Source organism: Saimiri boliviensis, chromosome 13 (assembly GCF_048565385.1).
Source record: "Saimiri boliviensis isolate mSaiBol1 chromosome 13, mSaiBol1.pri, whole genome shotgun sequence".
NCBI lineage: Eukaryota > Metazoa > Chordata > Mammalia > Primates > Cebidae > Saimiri > Saimiri boliviensis.
The window spans coordinates 27,644,675-27,664,064 of NC_133461.1; the positions used below are offsets into that span (position 1 = coordinate 27,644,675).

Below are 19,390 nucleotides of genomic sequence, written 5' to 3' on the forward strand. Positions count from 1 at the left end.
ACCACTACACCCGGCTAACTTTTTTGTATTTTTAGTAGAGATGGGGTTTCACTGCGTTGGCCAGGCTGATCTCGAACTCCTGACCTCAGGTGATCCACCCACCTCAGCCTCCCAAAGGGCTGGGATTACAGGCATGAGCCACCACGCCCAGCCCAAGAAACTTTTAATAGACTTAATTTACTATTATTTATATAAATATTAAAAATGGAATTTAAGAAAAAGACTAACATCTAATCATAAAAATTTCCCTTCTTAAATTATGATTTTCAAAAGAGGAATAGAATACAAACTTTTAAAAATACAGGAGGAAGATAAAGGGGGAAAATGATATTACTCACGATATTATCCGTTCCCACATCAATACACACTGGCAGGCATCTATCAGGCCGTATTCCTGCACAAGCTGTATACAAGCAAAGTTTTCCTACTGGAATTCCCATTCCATAGACACCCAGATCTCCAAGACCCAGAATTCTCTCTCCATCAGTCACTACAACAGCCTTAATCACACAAAAAAGATGCAAATTAAAAGTTGTCAAAAATGGGGCACTAAAGAAAAGCATTCTTTAAAAGATTGAATCATTTCATATGTTTTCACTCTTGCTTTTAAAAATAAAATTGTTTCTTGGGCTAATTTCCAATGTAAACTAACCAAGCATACTTAAAATTCTAGGATTTTTGACTATTATGGGACATTAACTAGATTGGATTTCCTCTGACTTCGGTTTAGAAACAGAATTCTTCTGACTAGAGGACCAACTTAAATATCATCAGAAAGATTAAATATGGCAGAGATGAACAAGATTCTGACTGAGAGATTACCATAAGAGAAAATTAAGAGTTTAGAAATAAATAGCATGATACTCCAACCCAATAACCGAGGCCAAACAAGAAAAACCTTAGCAACTGTGAAAAAGAAAAAGATCTAGAACAAAAAAATACCTGAAGTCTTAAGATGATACCGTGAGTTTAATTATCTGCCCAAATTTTTGCTAGATTATTCAAACCAATGATCACTCAGCAATATTTTGGTAAAGAGTATAAAGACAGGTAAGATTATTGCCTATAATAAAATTTACAGAAGCTACCCAAAGATCTTTAAATAAGTTATTACGTTTTATTTTAGGAAAGATAACCAAATAAGCCTTACATTTGCTATATTTGACATTTTTATATTTGCTAAGGTTCTAAATCTTATATTTAAAAGAAAAAAAGGATAACCAAACTTCTCTCTGACACCATCCATAAACAAAAGTTTTTAAGGCATTTTAATGTATTTTCTTTTCTTAGAATAATACTAGTGAAAAGAAAAGGAGACTGAGAAGGCAGGAGGCACCCGTGGTACTGATACCCAGAGGGCTCACCTTGTATTCTAGCTCCAATTTCTTCCTCAAACTCTATACCAGTAGCCCATTTTATAAGTCCTACTATTATCATCTCCGTAGCTACAGAGCACTAAATCTGCAGGTATTTAAGTGCAAAATAAATCAAAGCAACAATTAAAAACTGTTCTTGGAGATTTAGAGGTAATTTACAAGAAAAGAGAAAACATTGTGAAAAGAAGGCTTGTACTATTAGTACCTTAACATGATTTTCTGGCCAGTTATCCACAATTGATCTAACATGACCTCTGTCTGAGATCGAAATAAATAATCCCCTGCAACAGAACAAAAACACCTTTGCATTTCACAACAGCTTTGTTTCTAAGTTTTTTTATAATTGAAATATTTTGATATTTTAATAAAATATGAATCAAGACATGGTATAATTTCCAAGCAGATTTAGCTAAGGCACACTAGTTTATTTTCAAACATTTTCAAGTACTTCAAACTGTAATTACACCGGTCATAGCAACTGCAACAAAGATTATTGTTAAATTATACAATCACTTTACCCCAAAAGAAATGTATACACACCTCATGTTCAAATAAACTCAATACACAACCAGGGGAAAAAAAAAAAAACCTAATGCAAGCCACCAATGCAGGAGAGCATAACAAGGCCAACTAAACTATGATTAAAACTTTCTGAAACTGAAAATTTGAAATTTGAAGGAGCAGGAAGGGAGAGAAGAAAATTACAGTAAATTCACACAAAAGGTGAAACACCTAAGTATCATGAAAAGTTACTTTTACCTATTTAACATTATTTTTTTAATTGACAAAAATTGGATATACAGTTGGCCCTTGAACAACGTGGGTGTTAGAAAATCAAAAGTCAAAAATTTACAAATGATCTTCCAAAAACTTAACTACTAATGGCGTACTACTGACTAGAAGCCTTACCAGTAACATACAGGTTGACTAACATTTTTTTTTTCAGATGGGGTTTCACTCTTTCACCCAGGCTGGAGTGAAGTGGCACAATCTTGGCTCACTGCAACCTCCACCCCGCTACAGTTCAAGAGATTCTCCTGCCTTACTCCAAGTAGCCAGGATTTTAGGTGCCTATGACCACGTCCAACTAGTTTTTGTATTTTCAGTAGAGACAGGTTTCTCCATGTTGGCCAGGCTGGTCTCAAACTCCTGACCCCAGGTGATGCACCCACCTCAGCCTCCCAAAGTGCTAGTATTACAAGCATGATCCACCGCACCCAGCTAACTAACACTACTTTGCATGTTGTATGACATACAAATTATATATTGTATTCTTAAAGTAATCTATAGAAAACAAAATGTTATTAAGAAAATCATGAAGGGGAGCAGTAGGAGGGGTTGGTCTTGCTGCCTCAGGGGTGACAGAAGCACAAGAAAATCCCAGTATAAATAGACCTTCGCACCTGTCTTGTTCAAGGGTCAACTGTATTTATCGTGTACATGTTTTGACATATGCGTAAATTGTGGAATGACTAACGAAAAGTCACTTTAAACACAGTATGTTGTTGCCTAATTCAGATAATCCACATTTCAAAAGAGAAAGAGAAGAAAGGAAGGAAAAAAAAGAAAAAAGAAACACAGGTTGTAGAACACAGGTCAGGCAGACATGAGGGCCAATGGATCCTCATTGCTGTCAAACTGATCTTACGTTTAACTTTTTCATTGGTATCTAAAATTTGACCCTACTATTACAGTTCAAATCAGCTTAGTTCAGCCATTTCTCAAACATGGCTATATAATGGAATTGTCTGATAAACTTTAAAATGCCAGGGTCCCACCTCCAAACATTCTGATTTAATTGGCTTAAAGTTTATATCAACCAACCAACCAAGATTTAATAACTATCTACAAAAACAAAATGAACAAAAAAGCCCACCGCACAATACATTGCATAAATAATATACAGTATTTTCCCTCACACAAAAAGCTATGCTCTTCTTGTTTTCTGTTGGTTCTCAACTCTGGGTATACATTAGAATCATACCAGGCTCTTTTGTGAAACTCCTAAGCCTAGACCAACTGAATCTGAATCTCTGAGGGTGGGGCTCAGGCATCAGTATTTCTAAGTTTCTCTCTATCTTTCAATCAACCTAATAAGAAAGTATTAAATAGCTGAACAAAATGTTTATGTCATAGAAACATTTTAGATACAGTAATTGTTGGCAGCATACAGGTTAGAACAGTCTCTTTCTCAGTCTTCTAGGGAATACGGGCAACACATTCACTGAGGGTGCTCACTAAAATCCAGACCTTCATATCTTTTTTCTTTTTCATAAGAAATCTTGGGGATGGGGAGGAGAGGTAAGTTGGCCGAAATTAACATTTTGATTAAGTCCCACAGGTATTTCTTACACACATTAAAGTTTGAAATCCACTAGACTAGATGACAGGAGATTGAATATAAATGCTGTCTTACATTGTTTGAATTTCTACATGTGGAACAATATGTTAATTGGGCATGGGGAAATATTATAAGGATTGAGAAAAGTAATAATAGATTAGAGGAACAACACAAGAAAACTCAGATTAAGTAAAAACAGCATCTATATATATAATATTTATAATTTTCTGAAGAACTGTCACATTGGTTTCTCCAATAGCTCTTTGATAGGTCCTGCTTTTCCCATTTTACGTGAGGAAACACATTTATGGGGATCATGTGACTCATTCAAGGACTTGAGTCAGTCCTTGCCATTCCAGTCTCTTCCCATTTATAATGTTTGTAGGTGCTACAACTATTTGAAATTAAAATTCATGAAAGTTCATTAAAAAAAAAAAAAAAAGAAGAACAGGCTGAATGAAGTGGCCTGTAAATCCTGGCAACTTGGGAGGCTGAGGCAGGCCAATCACTTGAGGTCAGAAGTCCAAGAGCAGCCCAGCCTACATGACAAAATCCCATCTCTACTAAAAATACAAAAATTAGAAGGCATGGTGGCATGCAACCTAATTCCAGCTACTAGAGAGGCTAAGGGATGAGAATTACTCGAACCTGGGAGGCAGAGGTTGCAGTGAGCTGACATCACACCTCTGCACTCCACTCCAGCCTCGGTGACAGAGTAAGACTCTGTCTCAAAAACAAAAAACAAACAAACAGAAATTAAAACTGATTAAAAAATGAGAAAGAACCAATCTGTTAATTTGGCTTTATTGACAAAAATTTTAATGATATTTTAATCTCCCACCAGAATTAAAACATTTTTTGGTGGTGGTAGTGGGGAGTTCCAAAAGTATGTAATTCTTCTAACAACCACAATAATTTAAAGAAGGTTAAAAATGAATGATACTATTTCTACAAAGATAAAAGTTATCAGCTAAAGAAAAAACTTATCAATATTTGGGGTTTTGTTAATCTCTTTTAATCGAAATTAAGTTTTTGTGAAGTGGGAAATGTGATTCGGCTAAGACATATAAAACAAAAATGTAATAGGTGTTATGGAATATTTTCCTTATTCAATCATCATTTACAAGTATTTTTTTAAAATAAGCCTTACTTAGGTCTTCTAAAGATGTGTCCATACTGGGAGCAAGCAAGACCAACTGTTGGTGTATATACAATTGGCATTAAACTCTCAATGTCATCTTGCAGTATTCTATAAAACAATTTCTCATTTCTTTCTTGTATTCCCATTATGTAGATATATCTGAAATTAAGCACAGTAAATAATGTCCAAGTCAGCCTACATTTACGTTAAAAGTCTTGGCTTATGAAAGTTAAACCTAAATGTCTAAAACTGAAATCCCACATCCACATTCTAAAAAAAACCAAAACCTTAGATTATCGCTATTAAAAACCCAGGACTAAAAATTAACAAAAATATGAAGGTACTTAAATGGTAGATGATGATGATGATGAAGACGACGATGAAATAACAATAGAAACAATGTTTACTGAACTCTTACTGTGAGTCAGGTACTATAGAAGGCACTAGAAATGCAAAGATCACTAGGAGATCCTTATCCTTAAGGAATTAAGGAGACTGACATATAAATAGGGAAGCAAAATAAACTGGCATTCATTCAAACATTTGCTTAACACTATATGCCTGGCACTATTCTCCAAGGATATAAGAAGTCACCCCTGTTTTCAAGGAATTTATAACCCAAGAGGGTTAGAAACATTACAAGGTCTATATAGAACGCAGAAGTGGCACAAAAAAAGGCAACTGTCAATTGATGTCAATAAATATATTAATAATTTATTTTTAAATTAGAGAACAGGGAACTGGCTTGAAAGCTAGTAATTATCTTGAATTAAATATGTCTAAAGCAGACATATCTTTCCCCTGACCTTGTTTCTTCAGCTATCATGTGACCAAATGGGAAACCCAGATTCCATTCTTGTTTTCTTCCTCTCCTACCCTCCCAACACCAATCCTATAAATCACGAAGTCCTACAGAGTCTACCTGCTAAACAGCTTTCAAATATATCCATTTGCTCCCTCCATCCTCACACAGTACAAGCTACCATCATTTCTCAGCTGGGCTACCTCAAAAGCCTTCTTACTAGTCTTTATAAATAAAATTTTCCTCCTATGCTCCAGTTCATTCTTCTCTTAAAAACCTGTGTTCATTTCTGTTCTCCTTAAATTGCTTCCAAACAAATCATCATAAAATAAGGCTCAAGCTCCTAAAATAGTTAACAAGACCTCTGCCTACTTTACAGCCTCATGCCCTTCAAGTTGACTTCAGCTCCTCCAATGCAACACAACTCAAACCGGAGTTGCTACATTTAGTGCCCCCTTTGCCTGCACTCTCCATCCAGGCATAGTCCTATATACATGCACTCCAAATGCAGCTCAGGTGGTGTGCTTTCTGGGTGCCCTTTTGTATCCACTCTCCTCCCCTATCATACATACATACATGCTTTAGACTTTCTTGTTTTCAGGTCCCATGATACCCTACTCCCCTCTGTAACTCTCACTCTACTTTCTGACTTTCTGGCTTCCTCCAGCCTAGACAATGCCATAAATTAGAAACAATCACCTCATGCACTTCTAAAGTTCCAGGAACTATTAATAGCAATATGTGGCATATAACTGGTGTGCAAATACTTGGTGAGTAAATGAGAACTCATTTACATATAATCCCTTCAATTACATAAATATAATCCCTTCAATTATATTTTCCATATAGCTAAAAGCAGAAGAAATGGTATCAATACACAGAAGTTAAAGGGAGGATGATTTCTCCTAGGTATAGGGAAGTAAACAAACTGGGATGCTAAAATGGAATCCATGGCTTTGTGAGATGTCAAGGAAAGAACAGATAACCTATGAGGCATGTGACAGAGGGAAACTGCGAGTCATGGATCTCCTCGGTTACCACTTTCAATCTTTATTCCACTTCAGTCACACTTTTGTGTGTCTCAAAGTGTTGTGCAGCACTCACCTATGATCGTTATAGCTCAGCAATGGTGAATGCCCTTATCCACTCTGGGATCACAATCCTCTACCATTTTGGATAGCCATGTAATGCCCTCACTTCGTCATCCTTCAGAGGGATATCTAACTCTCTGCTTCATTTTCTCCCAATTCCATGGGCTCCCTTTGGGAGCCTCTTTGTTTCCCACTCTGGATCCCAGGATCAAATCTCTCAATCTGAGCAAATCTCTCCCTTTCATTACTGTTAGGAATCCTCACATACATTTATCACTGTACTACCCTTCCACAGTGTCTGCCTTTCCACCAGAGATAGTGAACTCCCTGAAGGGAAGGGCCGAGTGTTTTCATTTTTGGAGTTCGAAAGCTTAGAACAATGCCAGACACATAGCAGTCATGAATGACTAGTAACTGAATGAATTTTTATAACTCCTGCCTTTGCCAGCCCAGCAAACTCCAAGCCTGAATCAATGTTACATTTCATCTTTTCTGTGGAAAAAATAACATTGCTATGCAGCATGGCATCAATACAAACAATATCCTGCCAGTATGTCATCAGGGTCTGCTTCTCATCCCTTTAACCCGCTCTTGTTCAGCCTTTTTTTTTGAGACAGGATCTCACTCTGTCACTCAGGCTGGAGGGCAGTGGTGCAATCATGGCTCACTGCGGTCCTGACCTCCTGGGCTTAAGTTATCCTCCTGTCTCAGTCTTCTGAGGTGCTGGAACTATAGGCATGTGACACCAGGCATGTCTAATTTTTTTTTTTCTTTTTTTTTTTAGTTTTGTAGAGACAGGGTCCCACTGTGTTGCCCAGAGTGGTCTAGAACTCCTTGGCTCAAGTGATCCTCCCACCTTGGCCTCGAAAAGTGCTGGGATTACAGGGATGAGCCACCAAGGCTAGCTTTTGTTCAGCTTTATCTTAGGGCCACATGGCTCTTCCAAACATTTATCACTCTCCTTATCAACTCTCCTTAACCTTGGTCCTTCTAAATCTGAACGATGACTTTCATATTCTATGTCATACAGGAAATCAAGGTCATCAGTTAAGATGAGATCTCATTTCTGCTCAATCACCTCCATATTTACCCTTCCGAATACCTATATTTATCTTTACTCCATTTTCAGATAATGAGCTGTTCTTTACTCTTGCTCAAGGCCAGCCTCTCTATCTGCATTTGACCCTATGCCTTCTTCCTTTCTCTGAGAACTTACTCTATCAATTATGCTTTCTCCTGGGCTCATTCCTCATAATTATGATGAAACATTAAACTTTCTCCCAGCTTAAAACATACTTAATCCCAAGTCCTGCTTTATTTATTGTTTAATGTCTTCCTTCCCTCCTTACCTGAACTTCTTGAGAGGGTAGTTTACATTTCCTCCCCTCCCATTTATTTTTCAATCGATCACATATCTCTTTTGCCCCATCACATCAAAGAAACCACTCTTACCAGTCACCAATAATCTCCTATATTTAACAAACTCAAATTGATATGCTCAGTTCTATATGCAGACCAATCCTTCTACACAGAATACTTTGCCTGCTACCTGTAACATACTGTTTGCAATTCAGGTTGGCCATCACTCCCTCCAGGAAGCTTTTATCTGATTCCCCAAGTTAAGCTAGATGCCCTCTGCATGCTCCCAGAATATATATGCATGTACCTTTTTCTCACTGTACTGTACATTGTGGTCTAGAGGCCAATAACAACCACAGCATAATTATCTGCTGATGACCACTTAGAAGACAGGGCTATGAGTTACCGGGTTGGTCAAAAATTCAAGTTTGCTGTTGGGTGCAGTGGCTCAAGCCTGTAATCCCAGAATTTGGGAGGCCAAGGTGGGCAGATTGCTTGAGTCCAGGAGTTCGAGACCAGCCTTGGCAACATGGTGAAACCCTCTCTCTACTAAAACCTACAAAAATTAGCCGGGTGTAGTGGTACATGCCTATAGTCCCAGCTACTTGGGAGGCTGAGGTGGGAGAATCACTTGAGCCTGGGAGGCAGAGGTTGCAGTGAGCTGAGACTGTGTCACTGCACTCAAGCCTGGGCAACAGCATGAGACCCCATCTCAAAAAAAAAAAAAAAAAAAACCCCCAGGCGAGGTGGCTCAAATCACAGCACTTTGGGAGGCTGAGGTGGGAGGATTCCCTGAGGCCAGGAGTTTGAAACCAGCCTGGCCAACATGGTGAAACTCCGTCTCTACTAAAAATACAAAAATTAGCTGGGCAGGCCGGGCCTGGTGGCTCAAACCTGTAATCCCAGCACTTTGGGAGGCCGAGGCGGGTGGATCACGAGGTCAAGAGATCGAGACCATCCTGGTCAACATGGTGAAACCCCGTCTCTACTAAAAAATACGAAAAACTAGCTGGGCATGGTGGCGCCTGTAATCCCAGCTACTCAGGAGGCTGAGGCAGGAGAATCGCCTGAACCCAGGAGGCGGAGGTTGCGGTGAGCCGAGATCGCGCCATTGCACTCCAGCCTGGGTAACGAGAGTGAAACTCCGTCTCAAAAAAAAAAAATTAGCTGGGCATGGTGGTAGGCGCCTGTTATCCCAACTTCTTGGGAGGCTGAGGCAGGAGAATCACTTGAACCCGGGAGGTGAAGATTGCAGTAAGCTGAGATCACGTCACTGCACTCCAGCCTGGCCAACAGAGTGAGATTCCATCTCAAAAAAAATAAAATAAAATAAAAAAGTTTTGACAGGGATAGCTTTTGCTACATCTCTTTTTTATTCTCCAAAGTATCCTGGATTAGGTGATATAATGTATGGTCATCCTATCTATCACCCACTTTAAAGCCTCAGTGGCTAGTACAGTGCCAAACACAGTAGGTGATCAATAAAAGTTGTTGAGTAAGATGAGTACAAATTAGATGGTATCCTTTGCTTCTAACATTCCATTCAAGCCTGATGCTCTGACTGTAAACATAAAAACTAACTTGTTAAGTTTTACAATAGTGAATACTAGTGAAGTATTCACTGAAGTGAAAGAAACACAATCATTATAAAAGTAGTTAAGGGACAAAAACACAAACTTATATGAGATTATGTATTTTTCATGCCATAATAACCATAATGCTCACAAGTTTTCTAATCAGAATACCAATTAAAAAAATGAAACATCTAATAATCTCTTACTTTTCCAAAGGGCTAGTCATTTTTTTCAAGTTTCTGTGGAATCGTAAGGCTTGAATATCTTGTGTCTCTATTTTGGGAGGTAGAAGTCCTTGAAGACCAAGCATTTGTCGTTCTTGTAAAGTAAATGCCATTCCCTAAATAGGAGAAATGAAAGGATTAAAAATTACTTACAAGGGTAGCAATGACATTGTTCTTCAAAATGTAATTTAAATCCAAATTTGAAAAATCAATGACATATTGATTTTTGCCCAGGCTTTCAAAATTTTGTAAGACTGATGTTCAGTATGGGTCAGGGTGTGGAAAAAAATTATTCTCACAAAGCACTGCTGGGAATATAAACTAGTTTGGGCCTCTGGAAGACAGTTTTAAAGTATTCTTAAAAAAAATCTTTTTTTTTTTGAGATGGAGTCTTGCTCTATTGCCCAAATTGGAGTGCAGTGGTGTGATCTTGACTCACTGCAACCTTTGCCTCCCAGGTTCAAGCAATTCTCCTGTCTCCACCTCCCAAGTTGCTGGAATTACAGGCATGTGCCACCATACTCAGTTAATTTTTGTATTTTTAGTAGAGACGGGGTTTCACAATGTTGGCCAGCTTGGTCTCGAACTCCTGACTTCAGGTGATCCACCCATCTAGGCCTCCCAAAGTGTTGGGATTACAGGTGTTAGCAACCACACCCAGCCCACATTCTTAAAATTTTTAATGTACATATTATTTATCAAGCAATCTGACTTCCAGATAGCCATTCTAGAGAAACATTCTTAATAGAATACAGAGTCATATACAAAAAAATTTAGTTGTAGCATTGTTTCTAGTTCTCTTGGCTATTACAAACTAACAAACACCCATCAACTATGAAAGAGTTAAGCATCCTATGGTATATCTATACCATGAAATACCATAGAAAGGAGACAGAAGGAATGATGCTTAAGAAAAAATTAATCTATGTTGTAAGAAAAATCTTTAATTTCTGGAATCTGGCTGTGGGTTAAATTCTTCGTATCAAAGCAATGTCAGTGAAAATGCTGGGGTAAGGCCTTCGAAAAATCTTTTCCTCCATAAACACAAGAAACATCGGATAAATGATCAGAAGCAACTTCAACATTCTGGAAATTAACCAAAGTCACGTAGCAATCAGGGAGCAGTTACTCAGGAAAAATGGCTGGATTTCAGTACACAGCAAGCTTCATGACATTTTTAAACTGAAAACTAACACCTCACAATTACTGTGAAAATCATCAGCCTGGAAGCCATGGGAGGAAGTAGAAAGGGCTGTAGGTTCTTTTAAGCCCCATTCCAGAAAAATGTCATTATTTGGCTTGTCCGGTGTTTCCCTGGAAGACCCCACTAGCAAGGCTGTCTTCATTTGACCTAACTTGGAGCTCACCCAGTGTGAAAAGCCATTTCCTCAGAAGTGCTTGTTAGAAACAATCAGAGGCAATTATGCAATTATTTAGCATTGCAGCTGGCCAAGGCAGTGGGTAACAACTGAGGAAAACAATAGGGGAACCAAAAAGCTGAAAAGGAAAAGCTAAAGAAAGAGATGTCCACGGGGTTGGAGCTTTGAAAAGCTGTAAGGTATTACTGGGACTCTAGAAGGTCACATATATGAGCTGTTGACACATTCAGGGAAGATCTGAAAAGACCCTAAGCTCACACTGCTGGCTAACCTTGAGGCTCTGTGCAAGCAGCAAGTGAAGGCTTCTGGGTAGTTGTAAACTGCCTGGCTCAGTACTGGAGGTATGCCACAACATGCACACAGAGCTCCTTGACAAAGAATGGGAAATTTACTAGTTCCAAGCTTTTAAGTCTTTGTCTAATCATCAGCTGACTACTAAACTAAACAATCAGAGACTTTAGTGGGCATGTATAAGAATACAGACTTTATAAAAAATTAGTTTGGATGCCAGGCACGGTGACCCATGCCTGTAATCCCAGCACTTTAGGAGGCCAAGGTGGGCAGATTACCTGAGGTCAGGAGTTCGAGACCAGCCTGGCCAACATGGTGAAACCCCATCTCTACTAAAAATACAAAAATTAGCTGGGCGTGGTGGCACATGCCTGTGGTCCCAGCTACTCAGGGGGCTGAGGAAAGAGAATCACTTGAACCTGGGAGGTAGAGGTTGCAGTGAGCCAAGATTGTGCCATTGCACTCTAGCCTGGGCAAAAGGCTAGGGTGCAAAAAAAAAAAAAAGAAAATTTAAAAAAAGAAAGAAAATAATTAATTGGGAAATATTACTAAATAAACAAATATAGCAGAAATACAACAAGCCCTGGGAGGAGCATTTGATTTCCAGATCTGCCACATTATTTAAAATGTCTAGTTTTCAACAAGAAACTCCTTCAGAAAGCCTAAACATTGTACTTTATTAGATAAAGACTTTAAATTCACATCTTTGATTTCATTCAAGGAACTAAAAGACACCATGTCTAAAGAACTAAAGCAAAGTATGAGAATAATGTCTCACCAAATTGAGACTATCAACAAAGAAACTAAATAGAAATTCTGGAGGTGAAAGTACTATAAACCAAAAATAGAATTCTAAGGTCCCTCACCCACCTGAATGGACGTCCTCCTCGGCCAGGGCACTCTAACATTTAACCTGAAAGGACTGGTTTGGTTATGACGGGAATTGGGGGTCAGACATGCCTCACTGTACTCCTCCAGCATTAACATCAACAGACCTTAAGTCTGATAAGAAACATTTACAATCTATTCTCTCTGAAACCTGCTACCTGGAGGCTTCGTCTGCATGAAGAAACTTTGGTCTCCAATACCTCCTATCATAACCCAGACATTTATTTCTACTGATAATAACTCTTTCACCCAACTGCCAATAAGAAAAATTTTAAATCTATCTATAACCTGGAAGCCCCTGCTTCAAGTTGTCTTGCCTTTTTGGACTGAACCAATATATATCTTAAGCATACTGGATGTGTCATGTCTCCCTAAAATGTACAAAACCAAGCTGTGCCCCCACAACCCTGGGCACATATTCTCACACAGGCCACAGTCACTCATATTTAGCTCAGAATAAATCTCTTGAAATATTTTACAGAGTCTGAATCTTTTCATCAACAGCACAATAAATGAAATTTTAAAAATCTTTTCATCAAGTATAATAAATGAAATTTTAAAATTTTTCATTTTTTATTTAAACAGCAGATTTGAGCAACTGGAACAAAGAATCACCAAACTTAAAAATAGGTCACTCGCCAGGCGTGGTGGCTCAAGCCTGTAATCCCAGCACTTTGGGAGGCCGAGGCGGGTGGATCACGAGGTCAAGAGATCGAGACCATACTGGTCAACATGGTGAAACCCCGTCTCTATTAAAAATACAAAAAAATCAGCTGGGCATGGTGGCGCGTGCCTGTAATCCCAGCTACCTGGGAGGCTAAGGCAGGAGAATTGCTTGAACCCAGGAGGCGGAGGTTGTGGTGAGCTGAGACCGCGCCATTGCACTCCAGCCTGGGTAACAAGAGCAAAACTCTGTCACAAAAAAAAAAAAAAATATATATATATATATATATATGTCACTAAAGATTATCCAGTCCAAGACAGAAAGAAAAAAAGAATAAAGAAACATAACTGCCAGGCGCAGTGGGTCATGCCTGTAATGCCAGCAACTTTGGGAGGCTGAGGCGGGCGGATCACAAGGTCAAGAGATTGACACTATTCTGGCCAATATGGTAAAACCCCATCTCTACTAAAAATACAAAAATTAGCTGGGCATGGTGGCACGTGCCTGTAGTCCCAGGTACTCAGGAGGCTGAGGCAGGAGAATTGCCTGGACCCCGGAGGCAAAGGTTGGAGTGAGCCGAGGTCGCACCACGCATTACAGACTTCCTTGGCTCATCTTTTAATCAAACAATTGTACACTTTTACAGTTGTTATCATAATAAACCTCACCTGAATCCTTCCCAAATTTCCTGTTTGAGAACTCTACCCTGTGGAAGCATTATTAAAGTGTAAAAGAAAGTATCACTTATATCTACCTCTAAAAGCTTTAAATTCACACTAAAAAGGAATAGCCAATTCATTTATTATGCATTTTCTCATCTCTATGATTCGACCAAATATTTATTTACTGGTACTCATTTCATACTTTAAAGCACATGTTATCTATATCTTTAAGCCTTGTACAAATCTAAACAAGACATATCTTGAGAGTAATAGAAATAATCTGAGACTAAAACAACTTTTCTGACTCTTTAATACTGATTTGGGTTTATGATGAGAAATGGAAGACAGAAGGCAAATGATTCAGGAGACAGAATCCATTTATATGAAAGAGATAAAATGCATTCCTTTAACCTCAGTGTGGATAGGCACTATGTAGCCAGTGCCTCACTAGCATTCAAATGCTTGTTTAGATTTCTGAAAATGTGTTAACTGAGATGAACTTGCACTAAAAAGGGAAAATTATAACTAAGTGGAAAGCTCTGTTCATCACAAATTCACAACTATTCACATCACGTGTTCTATGGCTTATGTTGTTTTGGTTTAGGAATTAGGTCTTAATAAATACATTTGAAATAAAATATACTTATTGAATTAGTCCTTTCTCATACTGCTATGAAGAAATACCAAGACTGGGTAATTTATAAGAAAAGAGGTTTAATTGACTTACAGTTCCACATGGCTGGGGAGACCTCAGGAAATTTACAATCAGGGTGAAAGGCCCCTCTTCCCAGCGTGGCAGAAGAGAGAATGAGTGATGAGGGAAGGGGGAAGTCTCTTATAAAACCATCAGATCTTGTGAGAACTCACTCACTATCATGAGAAGGGCATGGGAGAAACCGCCCCCACGATTTACTTATCTCCACCTGGTCCTACCCTTGACACGTGGGAATTACTAAAATTCAACATGAGATTTGGGTGGGGACACAGAGCCAAACCATATCACTCAACTGAAAACTTTGTAATGTAATTTAAAATTATTCTTACTTTTTTTCCCTTCTTATTCTTTTTTTAAAAAGCTGCATAACTTAATTTTTAAGACTTTGTAAATGAAATGAGCTTAAGAAAAACACACAAAAATGAAAAAGAAACACATAAATCAGTACACTGGGAAAAGAGGTGTGAATACAGCTGTTTCCTAACTTGTTTTACAAGAGTAGATAACAAAACTCCTACCTAATCCAAACTTCTTTTCTGGAAACAAAACCCATGTTTAATGATCTGTGAAATCCTGCAGCACCAATCATGTCAGATTTTGTTTTCCTATGTGCTCATTTGTTCATGCATTCATTCATTTATCCAGCATGTACTGAGGCTCTGTGTGTGCTAAGTACTTTGGGGTAAGATACTGAGGATACAGACTAAGATATGGTCCTTGTCCTCAAGACAGGAATGAGATAATTCCAACTGAGTATGATAAATGATAATGACAGAGGTGAGCACAAGAATGCTCTAAGAACAGCCAGGGGAGTAACTCAGCCAGTGTGGTGAGGAAGTAGGAAAAACGGTCAGTAAAAACTTCCTAGAGCAGTGGTCCCCAGCCTCTTTGGCACCAAGTAACCAGTTTCATGGAAAACAATTTTTTTAAAGACAGGCTCTCACTCTGTCACCCAGGCTGCAGTGCAGTGGCACGCTCTCACTGCAACCTCTACTTCCTGGGCTCAAGTGATCCTCCAGAGCAACTGAAACTACAGGCACACACCACAATGCTTGGCTAATTTTTTGTATTTTTGGTAAAGACACCTGTAATCCTGGCACTTTGGGAGGCCAAGGTGGGCAGATCACAAGGTCAAGAGATCGAGACCAACCTGGCCAACATGGTGAAACCCCGTCTCTACTAAAAATAAAAAAATAAAAAAAATTAGCTGAGTGTGGTGGCATGCACCTGTAATCCCAGCTACTCGGGAGGCTGAGGCAGGAGAATCACTAGAACCTGGGAGGTGGAGGTTGCAGTGAACCGAGATTGCACCACTGCACTCCAGCCTGGTATCAGAGAGACTCCATCACATTAAAAACAAAACAAAACAAAACAACTCTTCCCAGAATTGTTTACTTATTATTTAATATTGCCACTAAAAAACAGATAGGCACTTGTCCACTGAACCAAACACAGATAAAGGAGGAAGTAATGACTGGATCTCAATATTGTGTATCACTTTTGTCCCAAGAGTGTAATAAAGAGTCAGAGGTCTCTCTCCTTCGAAGCAGGCATCTAACCACTGTAATTAATGGATAAAATTTTCTGTGTGCAATCGTTTGTGTCCAAAAAGATAGGTGGAGGTGGGGTGATGTGCACTTTACATAAAGGTTCATGTCACAATTTTGACCCTACCTTCCAAGAGCCTGATTGGCTCAGGGTGAGTACCTGATGTGAGCTGGGGAAATGTAAATATCTCACAAGTGGCCCCAAGTCCCAACCAAAACACTATTCTGGGATTTTTTATTTTTAAAGCTATAACTAGAAAGCAAAGTCAATCCTTTTCTGGTGGTAAAAGTTAGGAGGCTGAAATTGAGGAAGTATAAAGCAACCATGATTTTGCCATGTGGAGAAGTGTGAAAAGTTCATGTAAACAAGTATCTGAACAGCATTAGTATAAAGCTACAAAAATATGTCACCTCTTATCACTCTAAACTATATCAAACCTTTACCAGAAAGAGAGAAAGTGTACACTGGTATTAATGTTACTACGTTACTAACCTTGTTTGTTCTTGGATTCAGCATAAGCGGCTTGCCTTTTTCTTTTATGTGCAAATGTCGACATGCCACAGTACAAGTGGTGGAAACTGCTCTTAACCGGGACAACATCTTTTCTTTCACCTGAGACAAACGAAGCAAATAAACCACTGATAAGAATCATATTAAAGACCTGCACGTCCATCAGGTATCGGTTTTCAAAACACGTTTATGTTTCCACAGGCTCCAACAGCTTTAAAAAGGTAACAGTAAGGTGAAGGTGAAAACTTAACGTTTTCTGATAACACTTAAGTTCTCGGGAAATAATCACTGCTACTCTTTATGTACCATCTACTATGCATCAGACACTGCAAAAACATTGAACCTCTTTCTAGCCACACAAGTGTGGCAAGGTATGCATCTCCCACTTGTGAGAGAAACAAATTAAGAGGTTAAGAAACAAGGTAACATAGTAAATGGCAAAGTGAGTTCAATTTTAATAAGTGAGAGTTTAGCTTAAAGGTGGAAAAGTAAATAGGAAGGTAGAGACACACACACAGTCAAAGGAAGAAAAACTATCTTGATTCTTAATCTAGACCTAGAATTTTTTTTTTTTTTTTTTTTTTTGAGACGGAGTTTCGCTCTTGTTACCCAGGCTGGAGTGCAATGACGTGATCTCGGCTCACCGCAACCTCCGCCTCCCGGGTTCAGGCAATTCTCCTGCCTCAGCCTCCTGAGTAGCTGGGATTATAGGCACGCGCCACCATGTCCAGCTAATTTTTTGTATTTTTGGTAGAGACGGGGTTTCACCATGTTGACCAGGATGGTCTCGATCTCTTGACCTCGTGATCCACCTGCCTCGGCCTCTCAAAGTGCTGGGATTACAGGCTTGAGCCACCGCGCCCGGCCTAGACCTAGAATTTTAATGCATGATGTTTGATGTCTGATGTTTAAATTTAATGTATTAGAATTTCTGTCTTAGAAAACCAGTTATTTAATATAAACAAATCATATAGTTGGCTAGAAAACATATAAAGTAATTGTCCCTTTGCATCCATCATAAACATCAGAATTTTTAAAGGGAAAACTATATATTAAATCTAACTATTTAGTGATAATAGATTCTTCTGCTTACCATTTATCTCACCAAAAATCAGAATTTGAAATACCCATTTATTTCTTTAAACATTACAAGTCATTGCAATGATTATGCTGATAAGATTTTTCAAATGGAGTTTCTAATTGTGGAGAAATCCATGATCTGTGTATGAGGGGGCAGCAAAACCATTTACGTAAGGCTTTTTTTTTAAAATTTGAAACTCATATAACATAAAATTAACCATTTTAAACTGAACAATTCAGAGGCGTTTAGAAAATTCTTTTAGTTGTACAACCACCACCTCTATCTAGTTCCAAAATATCTTCATCACCCTAGAAGGAAACACCATACCCATTAAGCAGTTATTCCCCACTCCTCCTTTTGGTTCTTTAAAAGTTTTATTGTAAAGAAACTATCATGCCTATGTTGTGTATACACACACACACATACGGTGGGGGGGGGGAGGGCGTTGTTCAGTGGCAGTGTAATTTCTGGATTACTTTTACAGATATTTAATCAAGCGGTCAGTAAGAACTTCATAAAAGGGTTTTTTTTTTTTTTTTGAGACCGACTCTCACTTTGTAGCCTGGAGCGCAGTGGCACTATCTCAGCTCACTGCAACCTCCACCTCCTGGGTTCAAGTGATTTTCCTGCCTCAGTCTCCTGAGAAACTGGGACAACAGGTATGCACTGCTGCGCCCAGCTAATTTTTTATATTTTTAGTAGAGACGGGGTTTCAGCATATTGGCCAGGCTGGTCTTGAACTCATGATCTGCCCTCCTTGGGCCACTGTGCCTGACCAAAAAAGGGATTTTTTTTTTTTTTTTTTAGATGAAGTCTCATGCTGTTGCCCAGGCTAGAGTGCAGTGGCACAATTTTGGCTCACTGCAACCTTCACCATCTTCCCAAATTCAAGAGATTCTTCTGCCTCAACCTTCCAAGTAACTTGGATTACAGGCACCTGCCATCATGCCTGGCTAAGTTTTTTTTTGTATTTTCACCATGTTGGCCAGGTTGCAGGCTGGTCTCGAACTCCTGACCTCAGGTGGTCTGCCCACCTCAGCCTCCGAAAGTGCTGGGATTACAGGTGTGAGCCACTGCACCCGGCCAAAAAGAGATGTTTTAAACGTGTTGCTGATAACTTATTCCTGGACACTGAAACACTCCAGTTTGCAAGTAACTGTGCTGAAGTTGTTTTCTGCCTCCCATACCATTTTCATCCACCAACCTCTGAAATGAAGTGTGATTTGCTATTTCAAGTCCACTTACAGGAGGCTTAGAGTTTCATCAACACATCCATGTATAGATGGTAAACCTGATATTAAACATGACACAGTCAGGTTTGGAAGTTCTTCAACATTGCCAAGAATGTTTCGCTCACATTAAATAGTCATGGCTGCAATTAAACTGTAAATTAAAGCATGGAGGCCAGGACATAATGAAAAGCATGTGTGAAAGATTAAAAGGTTTCCTGTTCTCTGTCAAAAAAGTGAAAAAAAACACGGTATAGGCAGCCAGGCCAAGATAGTAGGGATGATTCTGTTCACAGCTATAGGGAAGAAATTTAAGAATTAATTGTGGGCCTTAAGAAAACACTGACAGGCCGGGCGCGGTGGCTCACACCTGTAACCCCAGCACTTTGGGAGGCCGAGGCGGGCGGATCACGAGGTTAGGAGATCAAAACCATCCTGGTTAACATGGTAAAACCCCATCTCTACTAAAAGTACAAAAAATTAGCCGGACGTGGTGGCACACGCCTGTAATCTCA

General features: G+C 39.0%; 1 protein-coding gene across 3 annotated transcripts in view; it reads right to left on the reverse strand.

Annotated features, from left to right (window-relative positions):
• ME2 (malic enzyme 2) overlaps positions 1 to 19,390 on the reverse strand; it is a 64,490-nt gene that overhangs the window by 31,157 nt on the left and 13,943 nt on the right. For 2 of the 3 annotated variants that reach the window (XM_003926065.4, XM_010336804.3), the window contains exons 2-6: positions 16,548 to 16,667; positions 9,891 to 10,024; positions 4,868 to 5,017; positions 1,582 to 1,657; positions 339 to 500 (exon numbers count right to left, since the gene is read on the reverse strand). In XM_003926065.4, the coding sequence (XP_003926114.1) occupies positions 339 to 500; positions 1,582 to 1,657; positions 4,868 to 5,017; positions 9,891 to 10,024; positions 16,548 to 16,655 (630 nt within the window). In that variant the 5' untranslated portion in view covers positions 16,656 to 16,667. The remainder of the gene's footprint in view (positions 1 to 338; positions 501 to 1,581; positions 1,658 to 4,867; positions 5,018 to 9,890; positions 10,025 to 16,547; positions 16,668 to 19,390) is intronic. The other variant, XM_074383429.1, reaches the window with a different exon arrangement.